The sequence below is a fragment of the Carlito syrichta genome, unplaced genomic scaffold (genome assembly GCF_000164805.1).
Source record: "Carlito syrichta isolate Samal-C Ts95f unplaced genomic scaffold, Tarsius_syrichta-2.0.1 Scaffold301641, whole genome shotgun sequence".
In the NCBI taxonomy this organism is placed as follows: domain Eukaryota; kingdom Metazoa; phylum Chordata; class Mammalia; order Primates; family Tarsiidae; genus Carlito; species Carlito syrichta.
In genome coordinates, this window is record NW_007245737.1 from 565,895 (window position 1) to 591,304 (window position 25,410).

Here is a 25,410-nt window from a genome sequence, read left to right on the forward strand (position 1 = left end):
GCGTGCACCTGTAGTTCCAGCTACTTGGAAGGCTGAGGCGGAAGGATCGCCGGAGCCCAGCAGGTCAAGGCTGCGGTGCCTGGGAGCGGCCACTGCGCTGCAGTCTGGGCGACACTGAGACTCCAACTCAAAAATAATAATAATAATAATAATGCTAAGAAAACTTATTTCCCAAGTGAAGATGAACACTAGCAAAAGGATAGTTTTGGCTGAGAAATAGCTGATAATTTGAAAAAACGATCTGCATACCCTAGGAAGTTCTAGTTTTACTGCATCCAAGTCTGTATGATCTTATGATAGAAGTAAACCATTATCTCACTATGCTAGCTTCCTAAGAAACATCATCTTAGAAGTTTATAATGACTAGAGAAATTGACTGGGTAAGATTTCTGACTTCCTTAACCTGGCTGTCCTGTGCTCTGATGCCAAAATGGCAATTTCCTAATAAATGCTTTCCTTCTCTTTAGGAACTTGTGATTCCTCACCTATTGTTAACTTCATGGTCGTAAAATAAGGGCATTTCTTGCCTCAGGTTGTTGTATGTGTGTCTTTCTCTCTTACACACACATATACACACCCAGAATATTCACATATCTTATAGCATGTTCTTTGTATGAAATAAAGGGATTATTGTGTGCTCAATATGATAATATTAAGTTTTATCAATAATACAAACAGGTAAGATGAAATGGTCATTATCAACTATATTTTTAATTCTGGAATTGCCTGCTTTACTTATAAAGTATGTCTATATGAATTTATAGTCCTGATTTGGAAACAAAAACCCCATATACTTCAGAAATTATTTTTTTAAATAAGTTCTATGGGAAAAAAGTTTCCATATATTTTATCTCATGTATCTGTAAAATGACATCTTTACAAGAATGATGTGACCTCACAGGTTATAGTTTTTACTCACGTATTTCTCTAGGTATATCTTCCTCTATTCCCTGCAGCAAAAGTATTCTTAACAAAAATAATCAATTTATTATATAAAATTGTTTGACGAGTTAAGAGGGCTATATCAGGACAAGATGTTTGTTGTTTAAGCTTATTAATATCATTAACACTTGTATTTATACTGTAAGTTTACCCAAGTACTCAGAAGGGAAAAATCTGGAACAGCTAGTATTTTATCTTGCAGGCCATTCTTCATGAAGTAGGAGAATTGTATATATCAAATCATTTGACATTTTGGCTTGCAGGGAAATGAAATCACCCCATGTTAGTAAAAATGAATAGTTTTATTCATATTTATTTGCTACTAAAAAGACATTTTTATTTACTTTGGAGATGAAAGAGTTGTGTGAAAATCTCTAGGTATGGACTATCAGAGCTAAATTATATTACCATAGGTGCCTTGCTTGATGGTTACTATATAGATGCTATTAATACTAGATATGATTATGGGTGTTGTACATTCAAAATAAAGGTCTTTTTAAAAAAAATCTGTAAGTATATTTGCTTCCTAGAACCTTTCAATGGCCCTATTTATTAGTGTATGATATTGGGTAAAACAAATCCTATTTAAAATACACCCAGCACTTTGAGAGGCTGAGGTGAGAGAATTGCCTGAACCCACAAGTTCAAGACCAGCCTGAGCAATTTGGCGAGACCTCCTCTCTAAAATAAATTTTTAAAAAATTAGCCAGGTGTAGTGGTGCGTGCCTATAGTTCCAGCTACTTGGAAGGCTGAGGTGGAAGGATCACCTGAACCTAGCATGTCGAGGCTACGGTGGCTGTGAGTGTGCCACTGCACTCCAGCCTGGGTGGCAGAGTGACACTCCAACTCAAAAAACTAAAAAATAAATAAAATAAAATGTATTCGTTATTAGAGTGACAGCAACAACAAAAAGCAATTATAAATAACTTTCATATTTAAGAATGGCCCCATTGCATGACTGAAAGAACAATATTACATCAAGATTCTAGACTTTTGATAGGTAAATGTATGTGAGTGAATAAAATGTAAATTTTATACAATTCTAAAATAGTTTTGCCTTAAATGCAAAATGACATCTCTTAAGTACTACTACAGAAGAATAACTTCTAAATTTAAACAATTTAGTTAAGTGAAATTTGTACTGATAAAAATCCTGCTTCTACTATCTTTCAACGTTAAAATGAAAGTTAATTTGTAATATCTTTTTTAAAAAGAAGAAATGTAGATTTTCTTGTCAGTAATAACTAGAATATAAAGTACTTGACTTCTATTATTTGATTATTTAACTTGTAACTTATAAAATACTTATGAAATAGGTACAAAATTGAGTGTATATAAAGGGAAGACCCAAGATCATTTAGTAATAAAATATATGGATGGAACCATGTAAGTGCTTGTCAAAATCAGTGTCAATCAATGACCAGAGGTAAATACAATCATGCCAAAGGGAAAATGACAGCTCCCTAGACCTTTCCACCACTCCTCAACGTTTAAACCTCACTCTAGTTAAATTTCAGTTAACTAATCATTTGAAGACTGAAGCAAACCACCACAACAAAAATCTGTAACTCACAGTTTTCATGGTACATGGTTTTCTAAATGTTTTGTCTTTTCTTTATGTTGTTCAGAACCAGGTCATTTTTAGGAATCTCCATAATCCATAGGAGGAAAATTGCCAGTCTGAAATCTCAGTGTCTTTAGCGTTTTTTTGCTTATCACATTTTTGCCCTCTAGGTGCCAACCTGGATTCACTGGAGCAAGATGTACTGAGAATGTGCCAATGAAAGTCCAAAACCAAGAAAGTATGTTAAAATAATCTGAAATTTGCTTTCTTCCCCCAATCTACAGCAACAATCACTACCACTTGGTGCTTTTACAGCTCAGTTGTAACTGAGTCCTTTCCTAATTATGGCTTATCTTCTCAAAGGCATAAACCCTTTCAATATGATCCGATTTAACTGTCACTCAACATTGAGTCCCAAAGTCATAAACTTACAAAATGGCTGGTCAGGATGGCCAATGATGTGGCAACCACAGCAGGCAAGGCAACCAAAAAACATCTCCCTCCAGCATTTGTAACCAAAGCTACCAAATGGAAAACTGAAAAAATGTCAGATTTCATTTTAAGTGACTCCCTTTGAAAGAAAGCAGTCACTTAAAATGTTGGGATCTTCCCACCATACAAACCTGGGAGCTGCATTTTGTGCAAGTGTTTAACCCTCTGGGGAACATACCAGAGTCTGAAAGCCATGATGGGGCAAAGGTTCAGTTCCTGAGGGTGAACCTACCAAGTTCAGTCAAATGACACTGAAGGAGCTTCTTTCTAGCATATGTTCACCTCTTCTCTTTTTCTCTGTTTTTTCTACCATTGTTTTTTTGTTTCTTCTCTCAGGTGCCCAAATGAGTTTACTGGTGATCGCTGCCAAAACTACGTAATGGCCAGCTTCTACAGTACGTCCACTCCCTTTCTGTCTCTGCCTGAATAGGAGCATGTTCAGTCGGTGCTGCTTTCTTGTTGCTGCATCTCCCCTCAGATTCCACCTAGAGCTAGATGTGTTTTACCAGGTCTAATATTGACTGCCTCTGCCTGTCGCATGAGAACATTAACAAAAGCGATTGTATTACTTCCTCTGTTCGTGACTAGTTGGCTCTGAGATACTAATAGGTGTGTTGAGGCTCCAGATGTTTCTGAAATTGATATTGAATCATGTGATACAAGTTGAGAGTCAATATCAAGCAGTGAAATTATAATAAAGGCATTTAAAAGTCTCATTTTTTTTTGATAAAATAAAAAAGAAACAACCATTCCACCAAACAGTCACCTTCTTTACACAATGACAACATCCTGAAAAGGGTTTTGCTAAACTGTAACCAATATGCACTTGAAATGATGGTAAGTTAATTTTGATTCAGAATGTGTTATCGATAACAAATAAACATAATAAAAAGAGTTCAGATGTTTTTCTTCATTAACCAAACAATTTGCAAAACAAAGTACTGAGTAGGAAAATTAAAAACAAACATTTCACAGCAAATGAGATGTCTTGGCTTCTATTTATGCTGCTGAGGGAAGAATTAATTCAGAACTAGTTTAAACAATCATTTATTTATGTTAGCATTCTTTATGTTAGTTTCAAAAGTAATTTTGGAATAAAATAGTTACTGTTATTTTTTTAAAATATTTATTGCTTTGAGATAAAACAGTTCAACTCCAGGATATATATATATTATTTAATGCAGAACTGGGAAATTTTGATGGATTTCTGTGGCTTCATGAAATTTTGAACATCACTTCTAAAAGACCCAATTCACATTGTATATAATTGCATGAATAACTAAACTATGTATTTGTCCTCTTGTGAAATGGCTTTATAGCCTATGATACTGGAGTTTTCAAAACATTATATTTAAAATGGATATCATATAGTTATTCATTTAGATGAAAGGTTGATACCTTTTTTCTATAATGGTTCAGATAGCAAATATTTTGGAGTTTATGGTGACACCATTGCTGTCACAACTATTCGAACCTACAGAAGCACACACTGACAATGCATAAACAGACATGCATGGCTGTGTTCATTAAATCTTTATTTACAAAAGAAGATGGGGGCTGGATTTTTCAATGGCTAATTTAGATTGCAAAATGCTTGCCTTGAAAAATATTTCACATAGCTTATTGCAGTTTAAATACACATAAGAAACAATGATATAAGCCAGTTATTTAGGCACCCTAAAAGAATCGAATTTACCCTTGTTCTGGTATATGCAAAGAATAAGGTTCTGTAATGCATATTAACAGTTATAGAAGTTTCCAGAATAAATTCCATAATACATAATGGGAAGACTAAGCCTATAATAGTCAATCATTCATTTAGTAAGGCATATATATATATATATATATATATATATATATATATATATATATTTACATAGGCTACGGATAAAAGGTAATGTCATAGAATATTTTCTGTTGGGAAAAATTAGTAAATTGGCATTGCAAAATGCCTGGACACTGTCTTCACTTTATTCACAAATTTTTAAATAATATGCACCTAGTGGACAATTTTTTTCTATCCATAGCTATAATTAATAGCTTAATTTAATATTTAAGTTAATTTTTAAAGGTAGATAGAATGGAAAGTACAAATAGAAAAACATAGGATTTTATTGAATATATTAAAATCATTTCTTTTAGAAATGTGTATTTATATTCAAATAACATAGATTCAGCAAATCTATATGACTATATACATACAATAAAATCATATTCTAGGTTTTGATGAAAATCCTGAGTAAAACTTAAGTATAACTTAAGTTATGCTTTATATTTTTGGTGTTATGTAGAGTTTTATTGTGCATGGAAGATGCTGGTCAGATGCTATATAAAGAAAAGTGTTAAAAATGAAGTTATTTCTCAGGATAATTATGCAGTTAGATCTTACAGTAGTAACTAGATAAAATACTTTCAACTTCTTTTCTAGACCACTTTCTCTTTCATGAGATAACCTTTCAAAACAACCACTACATATTTGTAAAGTTTGGAGTGTGATTCCTTAAATAAATTCTTTAGTAAGCTTTCAATGCCACTTTTGGATAACATCCAGGAAAGCCGCATTCATATTTAACCTGATTTAACAAAGATTGATATGAAGCATATTTATGAACGATATATGTAATGACTGTGCATTAGCAATGCCTCGTGTCTGGAAAAGCAAGAACTTCCCATCAGAAATTGCTCTCAAAAGCTGTCTTGCCCAGAGCTAATGTTTTAACCTTTATGTCTTAAATTTTCAATTTTTATCTCTGCAAACCCCTACATAGAAGGCAGGAAAATAAATTTTTGCTGCCTCTAAGAATTTTATGTTCAAGTACCAATGAAGGCTGAAAAAAGGATTTAAAAAATGTTGCCATAGTGGCCATTTTAAAATTTAATTGTTTGTAGCCATAATGTCTGGAAAACATAAATTTTAAACATAAACTGAGAAAAGATCATTCCCAGCTTCAAAGAGAAACATTTAAAACTTACAAGACCACATTTACAGTTGAAGAATAACATTCTAAAAGAATATCCATTTTTTTAAAGTGTATTAACACAAAACTCACATTGTCAGGATTTGATTTAGGGATTCTGGTCAGTATGTCCTATGAGGCATTTATTGATTTTTAAAAAACTGACTTAAAATGTGAAAGAGAGGAACAAATGTATATTTTATAAGGCAGCCATTTGCCTTGAAATAAAACATTATAGTACTTTCTAGGAAAATATTGTCAAGGTTAGTCAGCTTCAAATTTGACCCTACCTTGACACAGGATTCCTAGTTGGAAGGATTGTGTTTCTCAATATGTGTATGGGATGTGTGTGTATGTGTGTGTATTCATCCAGGCAATCCACAATCAATTTATAGACTTTATGAAGGAAAAAAGAAAAAGCATTCACAGTTTCGATAGTTAGAGGTAGTATGGAGCAAGTATGTCATATGTAAACTAATACATAACAGGACCTAATTATAGAATATCGCAAATGAATATTTTTTAAAGGTACAACTGTTAGAAAATTAGGTACAGTCTCAAAATGAATAAACTTAGTGGATGTACTTAAGAGTTATTTTGAATCACAGGTTACTAGTACATCAGTTATTTGTGTGGATTTCTAATTGCTTTAAAAATCTGTTGAAATTAATAACTTATTTATCAAATATATGTATCTTGCTAACAGTAGAATAAAGGAACACTTCACCTATAACAAAATTGTCATACATTCCAATGGAGTGTTAGTGAGATTTTACTGTATGTGTGTTTGAATGTCCTCAATGTGCCCATGAAACTTGGGAGTAAGGAGAAATTCTCCTATTACATTTCAAAGGGCTCAGTGACAATACGGATTGGTATATGTAACTAAAAAGTATCTACATTTTATGAAGGTAAGTCCAAAGTTAAAAATCAGACACTAAATTGATCCCATTTAGAACTGACATTAACCAAACTCCTTTACAAATCTCACAAGTGCATAAAGTCAAATCTTACTCAGAAATCTTTGAGATTATCTGCAAAAGGAGGCCTAAGATGTTAAAGAGTAAAGTCCTGGATGCTTCAAATTTTAACAGAAGCCATGATTGCATGGACGTATAATTTTGATAAAAGAAAGTTATTTTATTGTTCTTCTCTCTAATGCAACTAAAAATTTAAATTAACCTACAGGTTAATCAGTTTTCTTCAAGCAATTATAAAATCCTAAGGCAAAGGATTAGTGAGTCAATATTTAATCATTTCTGAAGACTTTTAGATTTTAATTAATTTTTTATATTGCTTGGAGCACAGTAGGAAATCACATGTAGAAAAGGAAACTAAATTGTTTACAGTAACCTTTGTGTTTTTGAATTATTAATTTAATTTGAAAAATGTAGTGGCTAGGCAGAAGTTCAATAGGAAGCATGTGATACGTAATGAGCCCAGGCCAACATTAGATTAAATAGAACAGATAGAAAGTAATAACCTCTTATAAAATAAAAAGTGTTTGTGTATTCTGCTTTTTTGTCTCACAATGAAAGAAATGTAGCTACCAATAGTAAAACTAAATCAGAACAGTGTTTGCTCCAGGTCTAGAATGACTGATGCATGTTCACTCTGCCTGTTTCCTTGTTAGAGTTTATAGCCAGAAGAGATTCCAGTTTTAAGTACCAATTTCCCATTGAATTATTTGAAATTGGACCTGCCTGATATGAATGACTTCCCATAAAATGAAATTACAGTTAGGCTCACAGACTTATCTATAAAACTGTAAATGCAGTAATATCTATGCATGGGCATGCTACTAATTTTATTGAAGACCTAACCAAGCTTTCTACGCAACTAATATAGATCATTAGCAGTGTTCACGTAGGCATGGAATAATGATTCTCTGGAAGGAGTTTCTGTAGATATCACTTGATTTTAACCCTTAAATTATTACTGACTGGTAAGAGGAAAAAGCAAGAGATGAAGGGGGTTCTAGGAAGAGAAATTGGGTCCCTTCCTCATGGAACTAAATACGGATGTTTATTATCAAATTCCTTGGAAAATGAATGTCTTCACTTCGATGTTCCAAAGTTTATATGAAGAAAGCAAATGGGGGGAAAAATGTCAATTTGACAAATTGAGTGTTGTACAGAGGCAAGAGAAATTAAATGTTTGCATTTGAATAATTTTACTGTGAACATTGTACAACCAGCCAAATTAACCCTAAATCCCCTAACTTTTAATTTATGAAAAATTTGGGTGATTTGCTTGAGTACACTGGACCCAAGGCAGAGGAACCTCTCATTATATATAGTCCCTCCCATTATCCTTGACATGCAATGTACTATTTGATATTTATACTTTTTTTTAATCTAGGAAGTTTTATCCCCTTAAAGAGCGGCAAGGCTTTACATTTTCAAGTATTCCAGGACCTTACAGAATTTTCCTGGTTATGACATTAGTCAAAAGTAAATGTGAATGCAGTAAGTGGCCCAGGTTACATCTCCACATGTGTCTGTTCGCCAGGCTGTTAACCCCTTCTGCTGTTAGCTGACATATTTCGTGTCTTCTTTATTCCCTAGGGTCACCCAGTGAGGCATGTGTTATAATTATATTATAAACATTTTGCCAGTGAGAAATTGACTTGTCCAAAGTCACTAAACAGGTAAACGGCAGAGACAGGACCTGAACCCAAGACAATTCCAGCATCCTTCCTCCTATTTTCCCCTCTGTAGAAGAGGTTCTTTTCCTTGCCCAAACTGATGTTTTTGGAAGAGAAACACCCCTCCACTGCATTTCTTCAAACTTAAGATATGCGTTGTCATATTACTGGGTCTCCCTAGTATCTCTCAATCAGGGATCAAGGGAAGAAAATGTAGATCATTTTATCTTTTGTCCCTCCCTTCCACCAGACTGTTCAGCGCGCGCGCGCGCGCGCGCGCACACACACACACACACACACACACACACACACACACACACACTCACAAAGAGAGAGTGAGACAGAGGCAGAGGGGGTAGAGCCTAAAGGCTTCTACATGATGAAATTTAATTATTAATTTCTTGTTTCAAGAATGAAAAGTGTCAGTCCTGAAGATTTTTTTTTTCTTTGCCTCATTTTCCCCACTTCCTCATTTGAGCCTGTCCAGATTCTGCTTACCCTGCAGACCTGGAGTCTTTGGAGTCAGAGCTGCTAGGATTATTGACTGTGGGCTCACACCTTAGGCTCCCCTTCCTGGGGCCACCCTGCTGGTCCTGAGTTCTGTGTGCATCGGAGTTCTGCTCCATGGAGAGATGATCTAATTGGCTCTCTGTTATTTGAAGGAGTATGTATTACAATTAACTAAAGACCTCAGGAACTGTGTCTTCTCCACTTAAAAGACTTTTTTTATTGTTTGAAAAAGTGAGGCCCAGAATTGCCCTATGCCACACAGAGCTTATTGAAAAAAACTGGAAGAAGTCTCCAGTGTCCCAAGTCCATGTCTATTTTTTGTTTTGTTTTTTGTTTTTTTTGCTTTTTTTGGCGGGGCGTGGACAGAAGCATTTGTTGCTTTCCATGAGTGAAACATGCAAGTGGTGAAATGGAAGATGAGGAGAAGAAAAGGATACACAGCCAAAAAATAAATACTTAACCAAAGTGCTAGAAATATTAGAGCATAACTACCCACAAACAATGACACAACATGGTACATTTTCAGACCACATTACCATCCTCCTGGCTTCTGCCCCTGGCTCTGCCACTGGGTGTCTTTGGGTCAAACAAACAAACAAATTCACCTCCTTGGAACTTTGCTTTTGCCTTTTCAAAAAAGAATGAAATAATATCAGATGCCTTTTCTGATGATTAAAAAATTACTATTTCTGTTGCCAAACAAGAAGGTAGTATAGAGGCTAGTTTAGCAACATGACTTCTCCCTCAGTCAGGTCTTTTAAGGGTTAATAGAGATGCAGTGTGCTGGCATTTGCACACCTCTTAAAAAGAACATTTCCCTGTGTGGACTCACAGAGGCGTACCTGAGCACTGCTTTACTAACCACCCACCATTTGTCCGGTTCAATGTGCACGCACAGAGAGCCATAATAGTCATGTGTAATGTGTTTTGAGTGCAGTGTATTGCTCTTTTCTGAAACTTTTTCCCTTTCTTTCTTTTTTTTTTTTTTTTTTTTTTGTCAACTTTCTGCATTGGCAGAGCATCTTGGGATTGAATTTATGGGTATGGACCAATCATCATTCCTTTTAGCCTGCAGAATTTAGAGCCTATGAGCTGAAATCTTTTTCCCTTCCTGCTCTTACCTTTCAGTTCCTGACTAATTTTCTTTTTCTTTAGAAGGGATCATACAGCTATAACAATGATTTCTCTGCTTTCAATCTATGATTAGTTTACTATGGTGTTACTTAGTGCAGCAGCTCTTAGTTTCCCAAGCTTCCTTCACTTAGACTTCAAAAATCACCTCACCTGCTGCAAATTCACATATATCTCACATTGCTTGACCTACTGATTAGATCTGGCTTTGTTGATATAGAAAAACTAGGGTGAGGCAAAGTGGTGTATAAGGTTACAAGAGTAATCAAACCAGTGGCCAGAGAACAAAAGAAATTTTAGATGCATCTTCTTAAAAAAAACACACCATATGTTAGACTGATGGGAGTTTGGCATACAATATGAAAATCATGTATCTAACATAGATGATTTAATATGCATAGAAAACCCTTACATTACAACACAACATTATATGCTCAGACTTGAATTACTCAGATTTTTCTGGACATATTCAGGCGCAAATTTAGTCAACTTCATTATCTTATAAGCAACGAAATAGAATACAGAAAGAAAGAAGTCTTGTGCTATTTTAGGTGGAAATTTCAGTGGTAAAGGAATTAAATTTGAGTCCCTAAGATTATGTAGACAAGTAATCAAATAGAAAATTTTACACTGTAAGCAAAATCTCCTATGAGCATATGAAATTTGGCCATATTCCTGAAGGCCTTCATCCTAAATAATTGGGGGGAAAGGCCAGTTTCAGAAAGAGCAGGAAACTGTGCTGTGCTACCTTTCCAGAGACTCCACAGTGCCAGGCCAGCCTGTCTTTCTGAATGCTGCATGCAGCCCTGGAATGTGGCCTTGGGTCAACAATGCAATGTGCTAATTAACAGAATATCTGATCCCCAGCCAGCTGGTTTCAGTGACATCATGCAGCGAAGGCATCCTACAGCTGCTTCTTTCTTTTGGATGATAACATCACAGTCTGCGCCTAACGTCGTTTCCATAGTTTGAGGAAAATGAGGCAGCAGCAAGCTCTAGCAGCTACAGAAACAGAAGCTCAATTAATTGTCCACTTCTTCCCCCTGAAACTATCAATTTGATGAGGAAAAGTTCCAAGTCTATGTGAATGGGTCTTTGTGTGTCAGAGAACATCTAAGAGTGAGGAACACAAGATGAAACCGCGACATCACTAGGGGCACATCATCTAGGTGAGGGGAGTTATCTATTGGGGTTTCTCCCCTCTGGACAAAAACTGTCCCATTTCTGAAAAGGCAATTGGCCTTTCCTGCAAGAAGGGAAAAATTGTGTCACCCATACCATTTGATCCCTGATAACATGTCTTGCTTTATAATTTTAGAGTCTGACTGTAGAACGTACTGTTTCTGTTACCACACAATGAAGTAAAGGACAGTTCAGGTATATAACATCCCCCTCAGGAAGATCTTTTATGGGTTAAGAAAGACACTGAGCTGGTAGCTACACTTCTCTCAAAGGCACTGTTTCCAGAGACTCCACAGTTCTGGACTGGCAATGTACTAAACCAGTACATTGCAACCTTAAAGAAAGTCAGACCTTAAAGGTCAATTAAAATTGAGAAAAGATAAGAGCTCTGTCTCTTGGCCAGACCAGATCAGACTGAAAAATGTGCTCAATCTGGACGCTTTTAGTCCAGCCAAACCAGAAAGTCTCAGAAGCATTTCCGTTCATTGAGACAGACTTACCAATTGGACTGACTGACTCTCATTTTTTAGCCCTGTCTGTCTCTAATTTGCTCTTGCCCAATTGACCTGACATACAAGAAAAAAAATAATAAGAGAAAAAAGAGGCAGTTAAAAGAACCTGTTTATACTATTCTTCACCAAGCATTTTTCCTTGATCACATCCATATTGTGGGGTCCCCTAATCCAGCAAAACCATGTAAAACTCCAATAGAAATTTGGATGAGTGTTATAGTGCATTTAGTAAATGCTGATGTGGTTACAGAATTTAATCCCACATCTGTATTCTGTAGGCCTTGTATAGAATTGGCTTATTTTAGTACTTTTGCACTATCCTTTGGCCTTTATTGAGCTACCTCTTTATTTCCATGAAATAAACATTATACCAGAAGTCGTGTGTCTCCCTACATAACGCAGGAAGAAATCACCAGTCATCACGCACCGTTTCCTCCAAACCCAACTCAATTTCTTCTGTAATTTACAACCAATAGAAAGCTTGTCCAAAGAATCCCTGAGAATACACATGATGCCTTTTTCCCATTTAGCCCTGGTCTGTGTACCCATTTTTGAAGTTTGCAGAAGCTGTTTCCCAGTTATTTTCTAAAAATAGAATGTTAAGGTATCATTGCAAACACTGCCTTGCCATTTGAAAGGAAGGAAACAAATAGAGTAAGGGGAATATGACAGGGCAGGAAAGGGAGGGCCTTCATTTTCTTGGCAACAATACCTATACTCCTATTTCTTCACCAATTCCTCACAGCCCCAGGAGCCCTCTGCATCCTGAGTCCCAGGCAGAAGGACCAGTGGGGTGATATCTCTGCTTCTTAGACTTATATCCTGAAAACTGATCAGGATGCCAAGGTCAAGAAGGGAGGATACAGCAACTTCAGCTCCAAATACCACCTCGTAGAAACTAATTCTCTGTCCTGTGGCTATAGCAGAGGGAAGGGCAGCAGACAAGCAATTAACATAAAAGCAATCACTTTCCATGTCTTCATTTGACTTTGGCTGCACACACACACAGAAGCCATGACACCAACTCTATGTCTCCGTACATTATTTCACAGTAATGCACAAGCTGCTTGGCTTCCTACTTATGGCTTCTACACCGCTGCTAGCCCAGGTTAGGAGTTATGCTGTATGGGATGACCCTTCTACCTTGCATCCACCTTTTCTTCCCACCCAAGCATTTCCTCCCTCTGGTTTATTTTATTTATTTATTTTTCCTCCCTTAGTATCAGGCATGCTGTGCCAGGGACTTCAGATGGCTCCTTAACTTTTAACCTTGTTTTCCCTTGTACTTTTACTTCCTCACTCTCTCTGTCATTCTGTCAGTCGGTCTGTCCTCCCAGTTTGTTTATTCTTTCCACCTCCAACCCTTTTGGTTTGTTTTTGTATAATCTATGCAGCATTCTAGTCTTTTACCCACTGACTTCTATTCTCCTTCTGTCCCTGTGAATAATCAGTGCTGTATTAATTTGATTTGACAATGTTCTTGACCTGTTCATTGGAATTTGATTATCATGGACTCGGCTTGTAGGAAATGTTTTGTTTCATGATAAGGGCCACTGTATCATAGAAATTAAAATTCACTTTTTCATTTCAAGAAAACTTCCTGTAGGTTGCCTTTTCTCAAAAGAGAAAAAGGAACAGCTGCAGAAACTGAAGATGCAAAATGGAAATATTCTTTGAGGGCCTCTTGCTGGTGTCCAGATAAGACAACTTCATTTGTATAATATTCCTCAATTCTTGACCAGCTTATTAATCACAATTGCAAGTAAACAGTTTATACAGCTTATTACCTACTGGTTGAGTTCTCTTTCTGAGTGAACTTGTAAAGATCTTCCAATCGATGTAATTAGACTGGTTGGAAGCTCAGGTCCTAAAAGATCAGGTTTCCCATTAAATCAGCAAGTCTTGTTAAGGACATGACCTACCTTAGTATAATCAAGTTATCCCCAAAAGAAACTAATTTATAAATAGAAAAACTTCCATGAATTAAAGACTGATTGCATTTGGGATACAGTAGTATCTTTAGTTCAAAGTGCTAAGTGTCACACTTCCTTAGTATAACCTACATTAGTTCATTTGCCAAGTTGGCCAATGTAGGAATGTAAAATATATTCCAAATCACACATTATCTGTACTGTGCCTTCTTTATACAAATAAATCTGTTCTGTAAGTACAATCGGTAAAGTAATTAGAATTGTCTTCCACAGGACAAATCTTCATTTGAGCCCAGAAATACCCTACCCATCATGTAGAATTTTCTTTGATATAGTGCCCTACTAGTTCATACTTTATTATTTCTTCTGTTCACTTTTTACTGTTAAATCATAGAGAGCCTGACTCAATTTACTTGCCAACTACAAGCCAAGTTCATGTTTGCAAATGTCTTTAAGTTTTTTTTTTCAAGTTAGAAATGACTCTTTGTAAAGACCACTGGATATAAAGTGTTGGTATAAAATAGCTGGGAAATACCAAGAGACTGGTGGAAGTCGGGGGGTAGGGAATGAGAATGAGGAAGGAGGGTCCCAGTGATAGCAATCTCAGTTCCTTTTACTGGTGTTGATTCCTGTTGTCTTTGCAAGAGATTTTGTTTTTATCTTTTGTCAGATATTTTTAAAATAATAAAAACCACAGAGTTTTGACCAAATAGTTATTTTAGAATTTATGTCTATGACTTGCCAGTTTAATATCACATATTTGTCTATAGCTCATAGTTAGAGTAACTTCAGAGTATAATATTTTTATTATCAATGACCCCAGCTGGCTTTATTATTTATGCTCAAAGTGCAGTGCAAAGCATGTTGTACCTTAGATATGTCTGTATACATAAATCATTGTCATGTATTTATTGTCTTGTGAACATGGACAGTGTCATGCAGCATGCCCACTGTTCAGTTGTAGTAAGTCCTGGCAAGTGTAAGTGACCCTCGATGACATCTGCTCTCATCCCTTTCCAGAAGCGGAGGAGCTTTACCAGAAGAGAGTTCTGACCATCACCGGCATCTGCATCGCCCTCCTGGTGGTTGGCATCATGTGTGTGGTGGCTTACTGCAAAACCAAGTAAACCTTCCTCCTCCATGCCTTTCTCTCTCCTTAGTGCAGAGATGTTCCTTCTTGCTCCTTAGGCTATGGGGGAAAATGAAAGAGATGGGACTTCCTTTTTCCTCTGAATAGTTCATTTTGGGGATATTTCCTAAACACATACATTAGAGAGCTTTGCCTATTTCTGTGAAAGTGTTCAGAAGACTTCTGATAAGTGACCACAGCCTTGTGAGTAGATAAAGGGTTCGAGCGACAGACTTATATGGAGGGACAGGCTTGTGTATAAGGTGGGGGGAGGAGGGCAGGCACTACATACTATGAGGAGAAAGTGGGTGCCAAAAGTCCACTTGGCACATCAATGCCAAGGGTGAGTCCAATTTACGCTAAAACTAAAGAGATAAAGAAAACACTTGGTGGTATTTGAAGTGCAGTTTTCTGAGTTGTAGTGATTATTTTTCAATTCTATTTAATAAGATTGCCAGTATGAGTGCTCTCAAAATGTGAGGTGTACAGAGGGAATCTCATGGGAGGACTATCAAGCAAAACTTACTTTGAAATAATAGATAGCATTAAAATAGATTTGTGTTCACTATGTGAACTTAGCCCATATTAACAAACACAATTACTGTGTGACGTGAATTTCCTTCACGCTTCTCTCCTATGTATAACTTCCATTTAGAGATTGAATAATGTTAAATTAACAGAGTTTTTAAATGTTTTTGCTTTAGAGTACTCTCTAACCAAAACATCCATGGAAATATTACCATAATCTGAATGTTGCATTGAGGAAGAAAAATAATATGCTTTTATACCACAAAATCAACAGCACAGATTGTGTTTTCTCAGTGCCCCATGATTTAGTGTGTTGCCAGAGTTGAGTAAGTGATAAAGATAAGCTTTCATGGAATTGACCCCATGAGTCTTATTAGATTCAGTCTCAATATTCATTACCTAATTATACAAAAAAAATTATGAGAGTGGGCTCATGTTACAATTGTGCCAAAATCTACTGGCAAAATATGTCCATATTCTTATTCATATACGTGTACTACATGCACACACGCTAGCTGTGTATAACATACACACTCAAAACTCAGCTCATTTTCTTAAGAGACCCTCAGGAAGAACTATAAATGGAATCAGCTTCATCAATTCTATAGCACAAACATTATTATCTAAGATAGATAACAATTTCAGCAAAGATGGATTGATTAGGAAAGTTGAGATTTTAGCCAAATATTAACTTCATGGTCTCCTCTTTTTTTTTTTCCTTGTCTCTCAGTAAAACAGCTGAATATCCACAAGAATCCCATTCAGCTTTACAAATCCATTTGATAAGGATGCATATTCTCACTTATTCTGAAATCTTCATCACTAATCTACTACCTTGAGTTACCTACAGGTATTGGTAGCATAAAGAGTGTGTCATACTAAGAAACGTAAATAACAGAAAAAACATGTTTCCTTTTTTATATCCAGGAAGCAGAGGAAAAAGCTTCATGACCGGCTTCGACAGAGTCTTCGGTCTGAACGAAACAACATGATGAACATTGCCAATGGGCCTCACCATCCCAACCCGCCCCCCGAGAACGTCCAGCTGGTAAACGTACGTTGACTCTGGCCAGTGGAAAAACTGAGCCTCTCTCCCCTGCTCAGGCGCCTTGAAGTTTATTTTCGAAAGCTCTTAGGCTTTTAGCTGCTGCCATTAATCACCATGGTTTCCAGGAATCCAAGTTCTCGCCAGGAGAAAATAATGGGAAGATTTTTTTTAAGTGGATTTGGTTACTGTAAAACCAGCACATTTCCTCTTTATAAAGCATTCATTAAGGACCTGGGATAATAGTGCTGAATTTGGAGGCCATAACTGGGGAAAAGAAAAAAGATAAATAATAAAATCAATAATATAAGAATCAAAAGTAAATGTTTTATTTTCTATAGAATTTGGAAATGAAGGCTACTCTAGTATAACTGATTAGTAAAGATAACTAAGCAAAGGGGCTCAGAGTTTCTTTTATTAGGGCACTTCATAGTGCCTTATGATTTACTGATTCCAATTTCCAAAGGGAGAAATCAGGGTATGGAAAGGTCAAGTGACTTCTCAAACACAATTTGCAGTTTCAAAACTAGAAGAATGAAATGCTGGCTTATTCCTCAGCTCTTTCTATATGATGTCAAGCCCTCCAGATGAAATATATCCATAGTCATTCAAATATTCTATGTATTCCTTACCAAGCATTCAGCACTTGGTTTTTAGATATAATTTGATCATAGAATATGATGAAAGAATACTCTGGAGAGTTTTAAGATATCATCTGCCAAATCTTTCTTGGTTTTATTAGTATTTTTTAAATTTTATTTTAACGATGTGGGGTACAATTCAGGTTAGGTATACAAATGTTCATTATGCAGGTACACTTGTTGATGAGATGTGCCCTTCCCTCCCCTGGCAGTTTCCCTCAACTGCCAATCCCACTCCCCTCTCCTAGTAGTTTCCTGCTACTGCCAATCCCTTTCTTATAGTATTATGATCATTGTTCAAGGTCTGCTTATGAGTGAGAACACATGGTACTCTGTTCTTTGTTTCTGTGATAGATCACTGAGTACGATAGACTCCAAATCCATCCAAGTTGCTACAAAGTCCACATGTTTGTCATTCTTTATGGCTGCATAATATTCCATTGTGTATATGTACCTCATTTTTTTTTATCCAGTCCAGCTTTGATGGGCAGTAGCAAACCTTTCTTTTTTTCTATAGAGAAAGACTGGAACTAGATTGAGATCTCCTGGCTTTTGGAGTATGGTTTTTTCTATTCTAGAAGAATCCTTCTTGGTTTTTAACATTTTTTCATTTTCTCCTGATGTCTGATTTTTTAATACTTAAAGCTTGAAGAATATATTACAGTGCCATTTTTTTATCCTATAGAAAAAGGCATATTTTGAGTGGAGCACATATGTCATAGACCCAAGTCCGAAGTTGGTGGTTACTAAACTACCAGCAAGCCTTGTGGCAAAGATCTTCAGGAGACTGTTAGAGCAAGGTGCTAATAAGTTAACATACTTTGTCACATTCCTCCCTCAAACAGTGTTCATCAGAATGTTTTGCACAGGTGACAAATGCATTCATTGCAAACATACCTGTAATCTGCCACTGTGTATACTCCATAAAAGGCAGAATGACTACCTAGGCTACAGTTAAAATGGTGTAACTTTGGACTTGAATCTTTCTTGATCTTATTTCTTCATTATGAAAACAGGCCTAAAAAGAATACCTACTTAAAGACTCCTTGTGAGCCTTAAATAAGATAATCTACGTAAAACAGCCCGGTGGCATTTAACGAGTGTTGAATAATTGTTAAATATTATTTTCATTAGATTCTCTGAGTGTATGTAGCCTCCCAAGAAGCAAGAGTGAAATGGTGCATGGACTAGAAATAGGTCACCATGGATCTGTTTCGTAAATCCTGCTAGCTGAACTTTGCAGGAAGATCCATATGGAATAGCCTTTTCACTAAGGGAACCAGAGTTTCAAGTGTAATTCAAGTTTTATATTTTTGGGTTTCCATGAACATAACAGGTTCTTATGCATTCATAGACCTTCAGACTATAAAGTGCCATATTTCATCAAAGAGTATTCCTTTCTGTTCCTTTTCCTGTTATTTAACTCCATCTGATATAAATATTAACAGCATTGAAAACACAACTTCAAAACAAGTCTCTTTCACTGAGAGAAAGTAATAATAGCTACTGAAGTTTGCTGATGAAATAAAGTAGAATCTACTTGCACTAAATACAAAGACCTTCTGTGTGTTAGATGCTTTGTCAAGATGTGTGTCCTTGACAACTATCATACGTCCCTCACATTTCTCAGTAGCCTTGTTAATCTTAGAACTAGTTAAAGATATTAAAAAGATCACTAGAGTAACCTGGGCATTTTAAAATTGAAAAGAAAGATAAACCCAAAATATAGAGGTTTTAAAATTTTTTTCTAGTGACTTGAAATTTGAAATAAGACAAACCATCTCTATGCTTTTGTTTCACTCAAATATCTATTAGCCTTCTTTGACTGGTAACAACCACGAATAAAATGAGTATTGAACTGATTTATATTGAATTCTGGTCATGTTATCAAGTGGAAATGAAACAAAAGAAATAGATCTTTTGCTGATAAAATGTAGTGGGGATTGTAAAACCTACATTGTGTGGACATCCAGAAGTATTTTATCAACTCCATTTGTCTCATCTAAAAGCTGAAGTAGCCAGAAGAACATTTTTTATCCAGCCACTGAAGAAATGGAATGCATTACAAAGCATGTTTACAATAACAGATTTTTGTATGTGACGGTGTTAGTATTTTGATTTATGTGAATCTTCAAGTTATGTCTCTTTGTTTATTTAGCAATACGTATCAAAAAACGTCATCTCTAGTGAGCATATTGTTGAGAGAGAAGCAGAGACATCTTTTTCCACCAGTCACTATACCTCCACAGCTCATCACTCCACTACTGTCACCCAGACTCCTAGCCACAGGTATGAGAATTGGTTAGATAACTGAACCCTAAATTCTCAAATGCCCTGGTGATGTCTATCTGAATGCACTCTACTTCTAGATGTAGCTCATACAACAAAGTATTCCTTCATTTTATTTTATATTTTTGAGATGGGGCCTTATTATATTGCCCAGGCTGGTCTCGAATTCCTGGGCTAAGCAACTCAAAAACAGAGGGACTGCAAGTACTTAACACAGAATGGAATTTGAGAAATATTTATCCTTACAAAGCCAATCTGAATCAAGATCCTCTCTATAGCAAATTCTTTTTGTAAGAATTCTATTCTGAAACAAGTAATGTTGTAGTGAGCTACTACTGCATCATAATTTGAAATATTTGTGGGAATCATTCCCTTCATTTCCATTTTTTCATATAATTTTTAAAAAATTTCTCCTCTCACATGTTTCCCCTAGCTGGAGCAATGGACACACTGAAAGTATCATTTCGGAAAGCCACTCTGTAATCATGATGTCATCAGTAGAAAACAGTAGGCACAGCAGCCCAACTGGGGGCCCAAGAGGACGTCTTAATGGCTTGGGAGGCCCTCGTGAATGTAACAGCTTCCTCAGGCATGCCAGAGAAACCCCTGACTCCTACCGAGACTCTCCTCATAGTGAAAGGTAAAACCGAAGGGCAAGGCTACTACAGAGGAGAACCTCAATAAGAGAATTCCCGTGAGCAGCTGCAGTGTCACCTCAGGAAATCTACTCTAATCAGAATAAGGGGCGGCAGTGGCCTGTTCTAGGAGTGCTCCTAGTTGATGAAGTCATCTTTTTGTTTGACTGAACTTATCTCTTCTGAGTTCCTCTCAACGTCCCAGTGACTGACAGGCAACAGACTCTTAAAGAGCTGGAATGATCTGATGCGGAAGGTGCAGCACACGAAGTTACCAGCTCTGGCCAAGGGCTCAGACCCACTCAGGGTCTCAGTGTCCTCAGCTATAACATTAGAGAAATGGCATCAGTGCTTGATAAGGACCCTTCTATGATTTCAATTTGCCAGTTATCCAAACTCTGATACGGTGGTCGAGCTGGCCTCGTGTTCTTATGTGCTAACTGTCTTACCTTCCAGCCTCAGTTAAGTCAAATCAAGGGCTGTGCCACTGCTGACTGTCATGGGGAACAACTGCTTGCGTTCCACCATATAGTATCCCTTTTATGAAATTTCATGAAGAGATGAAAAAATAAATCTCTTATATGCTGTGTCTGGCAGTCTTCACAGGTGGTTTTCAAAGTAGATATTGCCTTTGATAAGATCCTTTATTCTAGAATGTTTTGGCTTTCTTCTGGGGAGATTGGGTTGGGATGGGGAAGTTGTAGCAAAGGTAAAATAAAGAATGAATTCACTTTATCCATTTTCACCTAAGCTGGAAGATTGCCAGTATTTCTAGCTCATCAGTAAGCTGCACCTGTTTATTTTCAAGTCCACTGGGTTTTATTTTATTGTAGTGTCATCTCAGTCTAATCTTTGGCTATTTACTAAGAGATTTCCATAATGTCAAACCCATACTTACTTGGTTGTTATATGGGTGGAGATCATTTTGATAGACTTTTTCTACTCATGGACTGGGAAGTACTTATAATAAATGATGGTCCATTCTGGGGTTGCAGGTCATAGAGAGCCTGATGGTCACTTCTTCAAGGGCCTTTTCCTCAATTTGGTATTCAGAGCTTTATAAAATTTTGGAATTAAAGGTTTCCCTGCAATCCATCTAAAAAAAAAGTAGGCAGAGTTCAAAACTGGTTTACAGCAATAGTCTTAAATTTCTGTGATTATGTCTTTATGTGTTAAGGAAGTCTATTCCATCCTAACTCAATCTTTTTTCAAGCATGAAAGGAAGGTCAGTAGTAAAATCTTCCTTCATCCCTGCATATGATATTTATCCTTAAACATTGACATTTTCCTGCTATGGTAGGCTTCCTTGCACACACTAGATATTATCTAGGACTACAAAATATACCTGAACTTAGAGACTATGAAGACAAAGGATGAGTCACTTTAATGTGTTGGTTGAATTTAGACTAGCATTTCTCAGAGAGCTTAAGTACCCTCAAAACAAAAAGTCCCCAAATATTTTCGTTTCTGAGATACTTTTCCATTTTAGAGACTGCTAGATCTCACAATCATATTACCATGAATCATGGAAAAGCAGTGAGGCTCATAGGTTTCCTGTTCCTGTTAGCTAGAGTTCAGGTGATGGTGTCCTGTGTCATCTCAGGTCATGTCAAATTAGACTCTGTGAATGCCAATGTGAAGAAAAGCGGCATTAAGTGCTGCATTGGTAACATTTTAATCAAAAGTAGAGAAATGTGACTTTGAATAAGCCACATCTTCCTCAGTGCCAAAAGTTAGGCCTTTTTATTCCGGGGTAAGAAAGCATGGTATGGTGAAAACAGAACACTCAATGTCTTGATGACAAAATTCTCTGAGAATTATTAGACATAGCACAAGAGAAGGTAACATGTTGTGGCCAACCTTTGAGCAATCATAAAAGATTAACCATTAAGGCTAATATAGCTGTGGGTTTTGGAAAAAAAGTAGACTAAAGATTGGACATAGCTTCCCTTGTGGTAACCATAAAGTCAACATAAGTTTCTCTCAGGCTTACCTTTGACTGTCTTGGACACTGGGATGGATAGTTGCAAATTGAATGTTAATTAGTAGCATTTCATGGAAAAAGAATAAAAGCACACAAATGTATTACACTGTTGTCAGGAATAAATCTAAGTTGCTATGCTCTTTTTGTTTTTATAAGACATAACCTTATAGCTGAGCTAAGGAGAAACAAGGCACACAGATCCAAATGCATGCAGATCCAGCTATCAGCAACTCATCTTAGATCTTCTTCCATTCCCCATTTGGGCTTCATACTCTAAGACCCCTTGGCCTTTAGGAAGGTATAGTATTTAAGTAATACTTCTTTCCCTTCCAAATCCCTGAGCCTTGGTCCTTATAAGCTGAAAGGTTTCTGGGACCAAATGCCCTCTTGTCTTGGCTCACATGCTTTTATTTAAAATCGTGATGAGGCCGGGCTCGGTGGCTCAGCCTGTAATCCCGCACCTTTGGGAGGCTGAGGTGAGTGGATTGCCTGAGCCCGCGGGTTCGAGACCCGCCTGGGCAACTTGGCGAGACCTCGTCTCTACAATAAACCAAACAATTAGCCGGGCGTGGTAGCGCGCGCTTGTAGTTCCAGCTCCTTGGAAGGCTGAGGCGGAAGGATCGCCGGAGCCCAGCAGGTCGAGGCTGCAGTGGCCGGGAGTGGCCACTGCACTCCAGTCTGGGCAACAGAGTGAGACTCCAACTCAAACAAATAAATAAATAAATAAATAAATAATGTAAAAAAAATAAAACCGTGATGAGATTGAAAAACCCCCAAAGCTTTGATGAGCTAGGCAATTTAGCAGATCTTTGCATGTACTCCTATAAGGAAACTCTTGGCTACATAATTTTAGATTCCAAGGGTGTTGAATTTCCTAGTGTCAAAAAAAAATTGAGAAGCAAGCAATGAATAGAAATTTTTTGTTCTGTGACTCTGTAATATCATGAACTCCATCCCCTTCCCCTCCCTGCTATGTGCCTCTTATTCCACCACACTTATGCGGGGTATTCTGTGCTCACACAGGTATGTGTCAGCCATGACCACCCCGGCTCGTATGTCACCTGTAGATTTCCACACGCCAAGCTCCCCCAAATCGCCCCCTTCGGAAATGTCTCCACCTGTGTCCAGCATGACGGTGTCCATGCCTTCCATGGCAGTCAGCCCCTTCGTGGAAGAAGAGAGACCTCTGCTTCTCGTGACACCACCAAGACTGCGGGAGAAGAAGTATGACCACCACCCTCAGCAGTTCAACTCCTTCCACCACAACCCCGCGCATGAGAGTAACAGCCTCCCCCCTAGCCCCTTGAGGATAGTGGAGGATGAGGAGTATGAAACAACCCAGGAGTATGAGCCAGCCCAAGAGCCTGTTAAGAAACTCGCCAACAGCCGGCGGGCCAAAAGAACCAAGCCCAATGGCCACATTGCCAACAGGTTGGAAATGGACAGCAACACAAGCTCCCAGAGCAGTAACTCAGAGAGTGAAACAGAAGATGAAAGAGTAGGTGAAGATACACCTTTCCTGGGCATACAGAACCCCCTGGCAGCCAGTCTTGAGGCAGCACCTGCCTTCCGCCTGGCTGACAGCAGGACTAACCCAGCAGGCCGCTTCTCGACACAGGAAGAAATACAGGCCAGGCTGTCTAGTGTAATTGCTAACCAAGACCCTATTGCTGTATAAAACCTAAATAAACACATAGATTCACCTGTAAAACTTTATTTTATATAATAAAGTATTCCACCTTAAATTAAACAATTTATTTTATTTTAGCAATTCTGCAAATAGAAAACAGTAAAAAAAACTTTTATAAATTAAATATATGTATGTAAAAATGTGTTATGTGCCATATGTAGCAATTTTTTACAGTATTTCAAAACGAGAAAGATATCAATGGTGCCTTTATGTTATGTTATGTCGAGAGCAAGTTTTGTACAGTTACAGTGATTGCTTTTCCACAGTATTTCGGCAAAACCTCCCATATATTCAGTTTTTGCTGACTTCTTGTGCATTGCATTACGATGTTGACTGGATGTATGATTTGCAAGACTTGCAGCTGTCCCTTTGTTTGCTTGTAGTAGCACCTGATCAGTATGTCTTGTAATGGCACATCCATCCAGATACTCCTCTTTTGTATGAAGTTTTCTTTGCTTTTACAATATGAAATGAGTTATGTCTACTCTGCCAGCCAAAGGTTTGCCTCATTGGGCTCTGAGATAATAGTAGATCCAACAGCATGCTACTATTAAATACAGCAGGAAACTGCATTAAGTAATGTTAAATATTAGGAAGAAAGTAATACTGTGATTTTAAACAACTATATTATTAATCAGAAGACAACTTGCTCTTACTAAGCTACCATTTACTTTATTTGAATTAATTTGTCTTGACAAAAAGCAACAGTTTTAGGGATAGCTTAGAAAATGGGTTCTGGCTTGCTATAAGGCTAAACCTTACAGGACAACTCAGTTTCACTTTCTCTCTGGGGGAATGATCCAGCAGCTCATCTAGCTGAACAGCAAACCACCGCTGATAAAGGTGCAATCATTTCTGATTTGTATTTTTTCACTGATTTGGGAGCTAGTGATTGGTTGTGTCTTCTTGGCTCAAGAAGAGGCATATTATGGCACAAAAAGCCCAGCCCGGACAGCACACTCAGCAATATGTCTGAATACTTCTAGAGTAAAATGTGCCTGCTGTATATAGTGGTGACTTATCATCATAGGGAAATATTTCTGTCATAGAGTGTTTGGAAGGAGTGACTCTATAGGTGGAGAGCAGCTTGGTGGACTCAGTTGAAATTTCAAAGATTGATTGACCACTCTTTTCTCTCCATTATTTTTCTTTTTTTTTTTTTTTATGTTGCCTTGATTAGGTCACAACTATGCATGAACATTTTTATCAGGAATGGCCAATGTGCATGTGATTTGTGATTAGTAAGAACCTTTCTCCATTGATGATGCATCAGGAAATGTCAATCCTGTTGGAAAGATTGCACCTTTACTTGCAGAAGTGACCCCCACCAGTGTCCTGACCCCTCCATTTACAGGCGGTATCATCCATCTTCCCCCATAATTTTTGCTTTACTGTCATAAAGCAGGACTAAGATTGGTTTAAACGTTGCATGTTCTCTTGTGATTGTAAATCCCAGGAAGGCCTAGAGTATTAACATTTGAAATAACTGCTAATTCAGGAAAATAAGAGAAGAAAATTTTTTAACCACAGAACCCGTTTCATGCCCTGCCTGATATCTTTCAATTCAGTGCTGGAGCTTCACTTAGGTTCCAAGTGGCCT

The 25,410-nt window shown here is 37.2% G+C and overlaps 1 protein-coding gene across 8 annotated transcripts in view; it reads left to right on the forward strand.

Moving 5' to 3' along the window:
* Positions 1 to 24,425, forward strand: part of NRG1 (neuregulin 1) — a 167,720-nt gene extending 143,295 nt beyond the window's left edge. For 2 of the 8 annotated variants that reach the window (XM_021710909.1, XM_008055039.2), the window contains 7 exons: positions 3,336 to 3,394; positions 10,131 to 10,154; positions 14,890 to 14,992; positions 16,454 to 16,580; positions 19,371 to 19,501; positions 19,935 to 20,141; positions 23,144 to 23,870. In XM_021710909.1, coding sequence (XP_021566584.1) covers positions 3,336 to 3,394; positions 10,131 to 10,154; positions 14,890 to 14,992; positions 16,454 to 16,580; positions 19,371 to 19,501; positions 19,935 to 20,141; positions 23,144 to 23,798 — 1,306 coding nt within the window. In that variant the 3' untranslated portion in view covers positions 23,799 to 23,870. Of the gene's footprint in view, positions 1 to 2,677; positions 2,746 to 3,335; positions 3,395 to 10,130; positions 10,155 to 14,889; positions 14,993 to 16,453; positions 16,581 to 19,370; positions 19,502 to 19,934; positions 20,142 to 22,276; positions 22,419 to 23,143 lie in introns of all 8 variants that reach the window. The other 6 variants (XM_008055036.2, XM_008055037.2, XM_021710907.1 and 3 more) reach the window with 5 other exon arrangements.
* Positions 24,426 to 25,410: the final 985 nt, after the last annotated feature.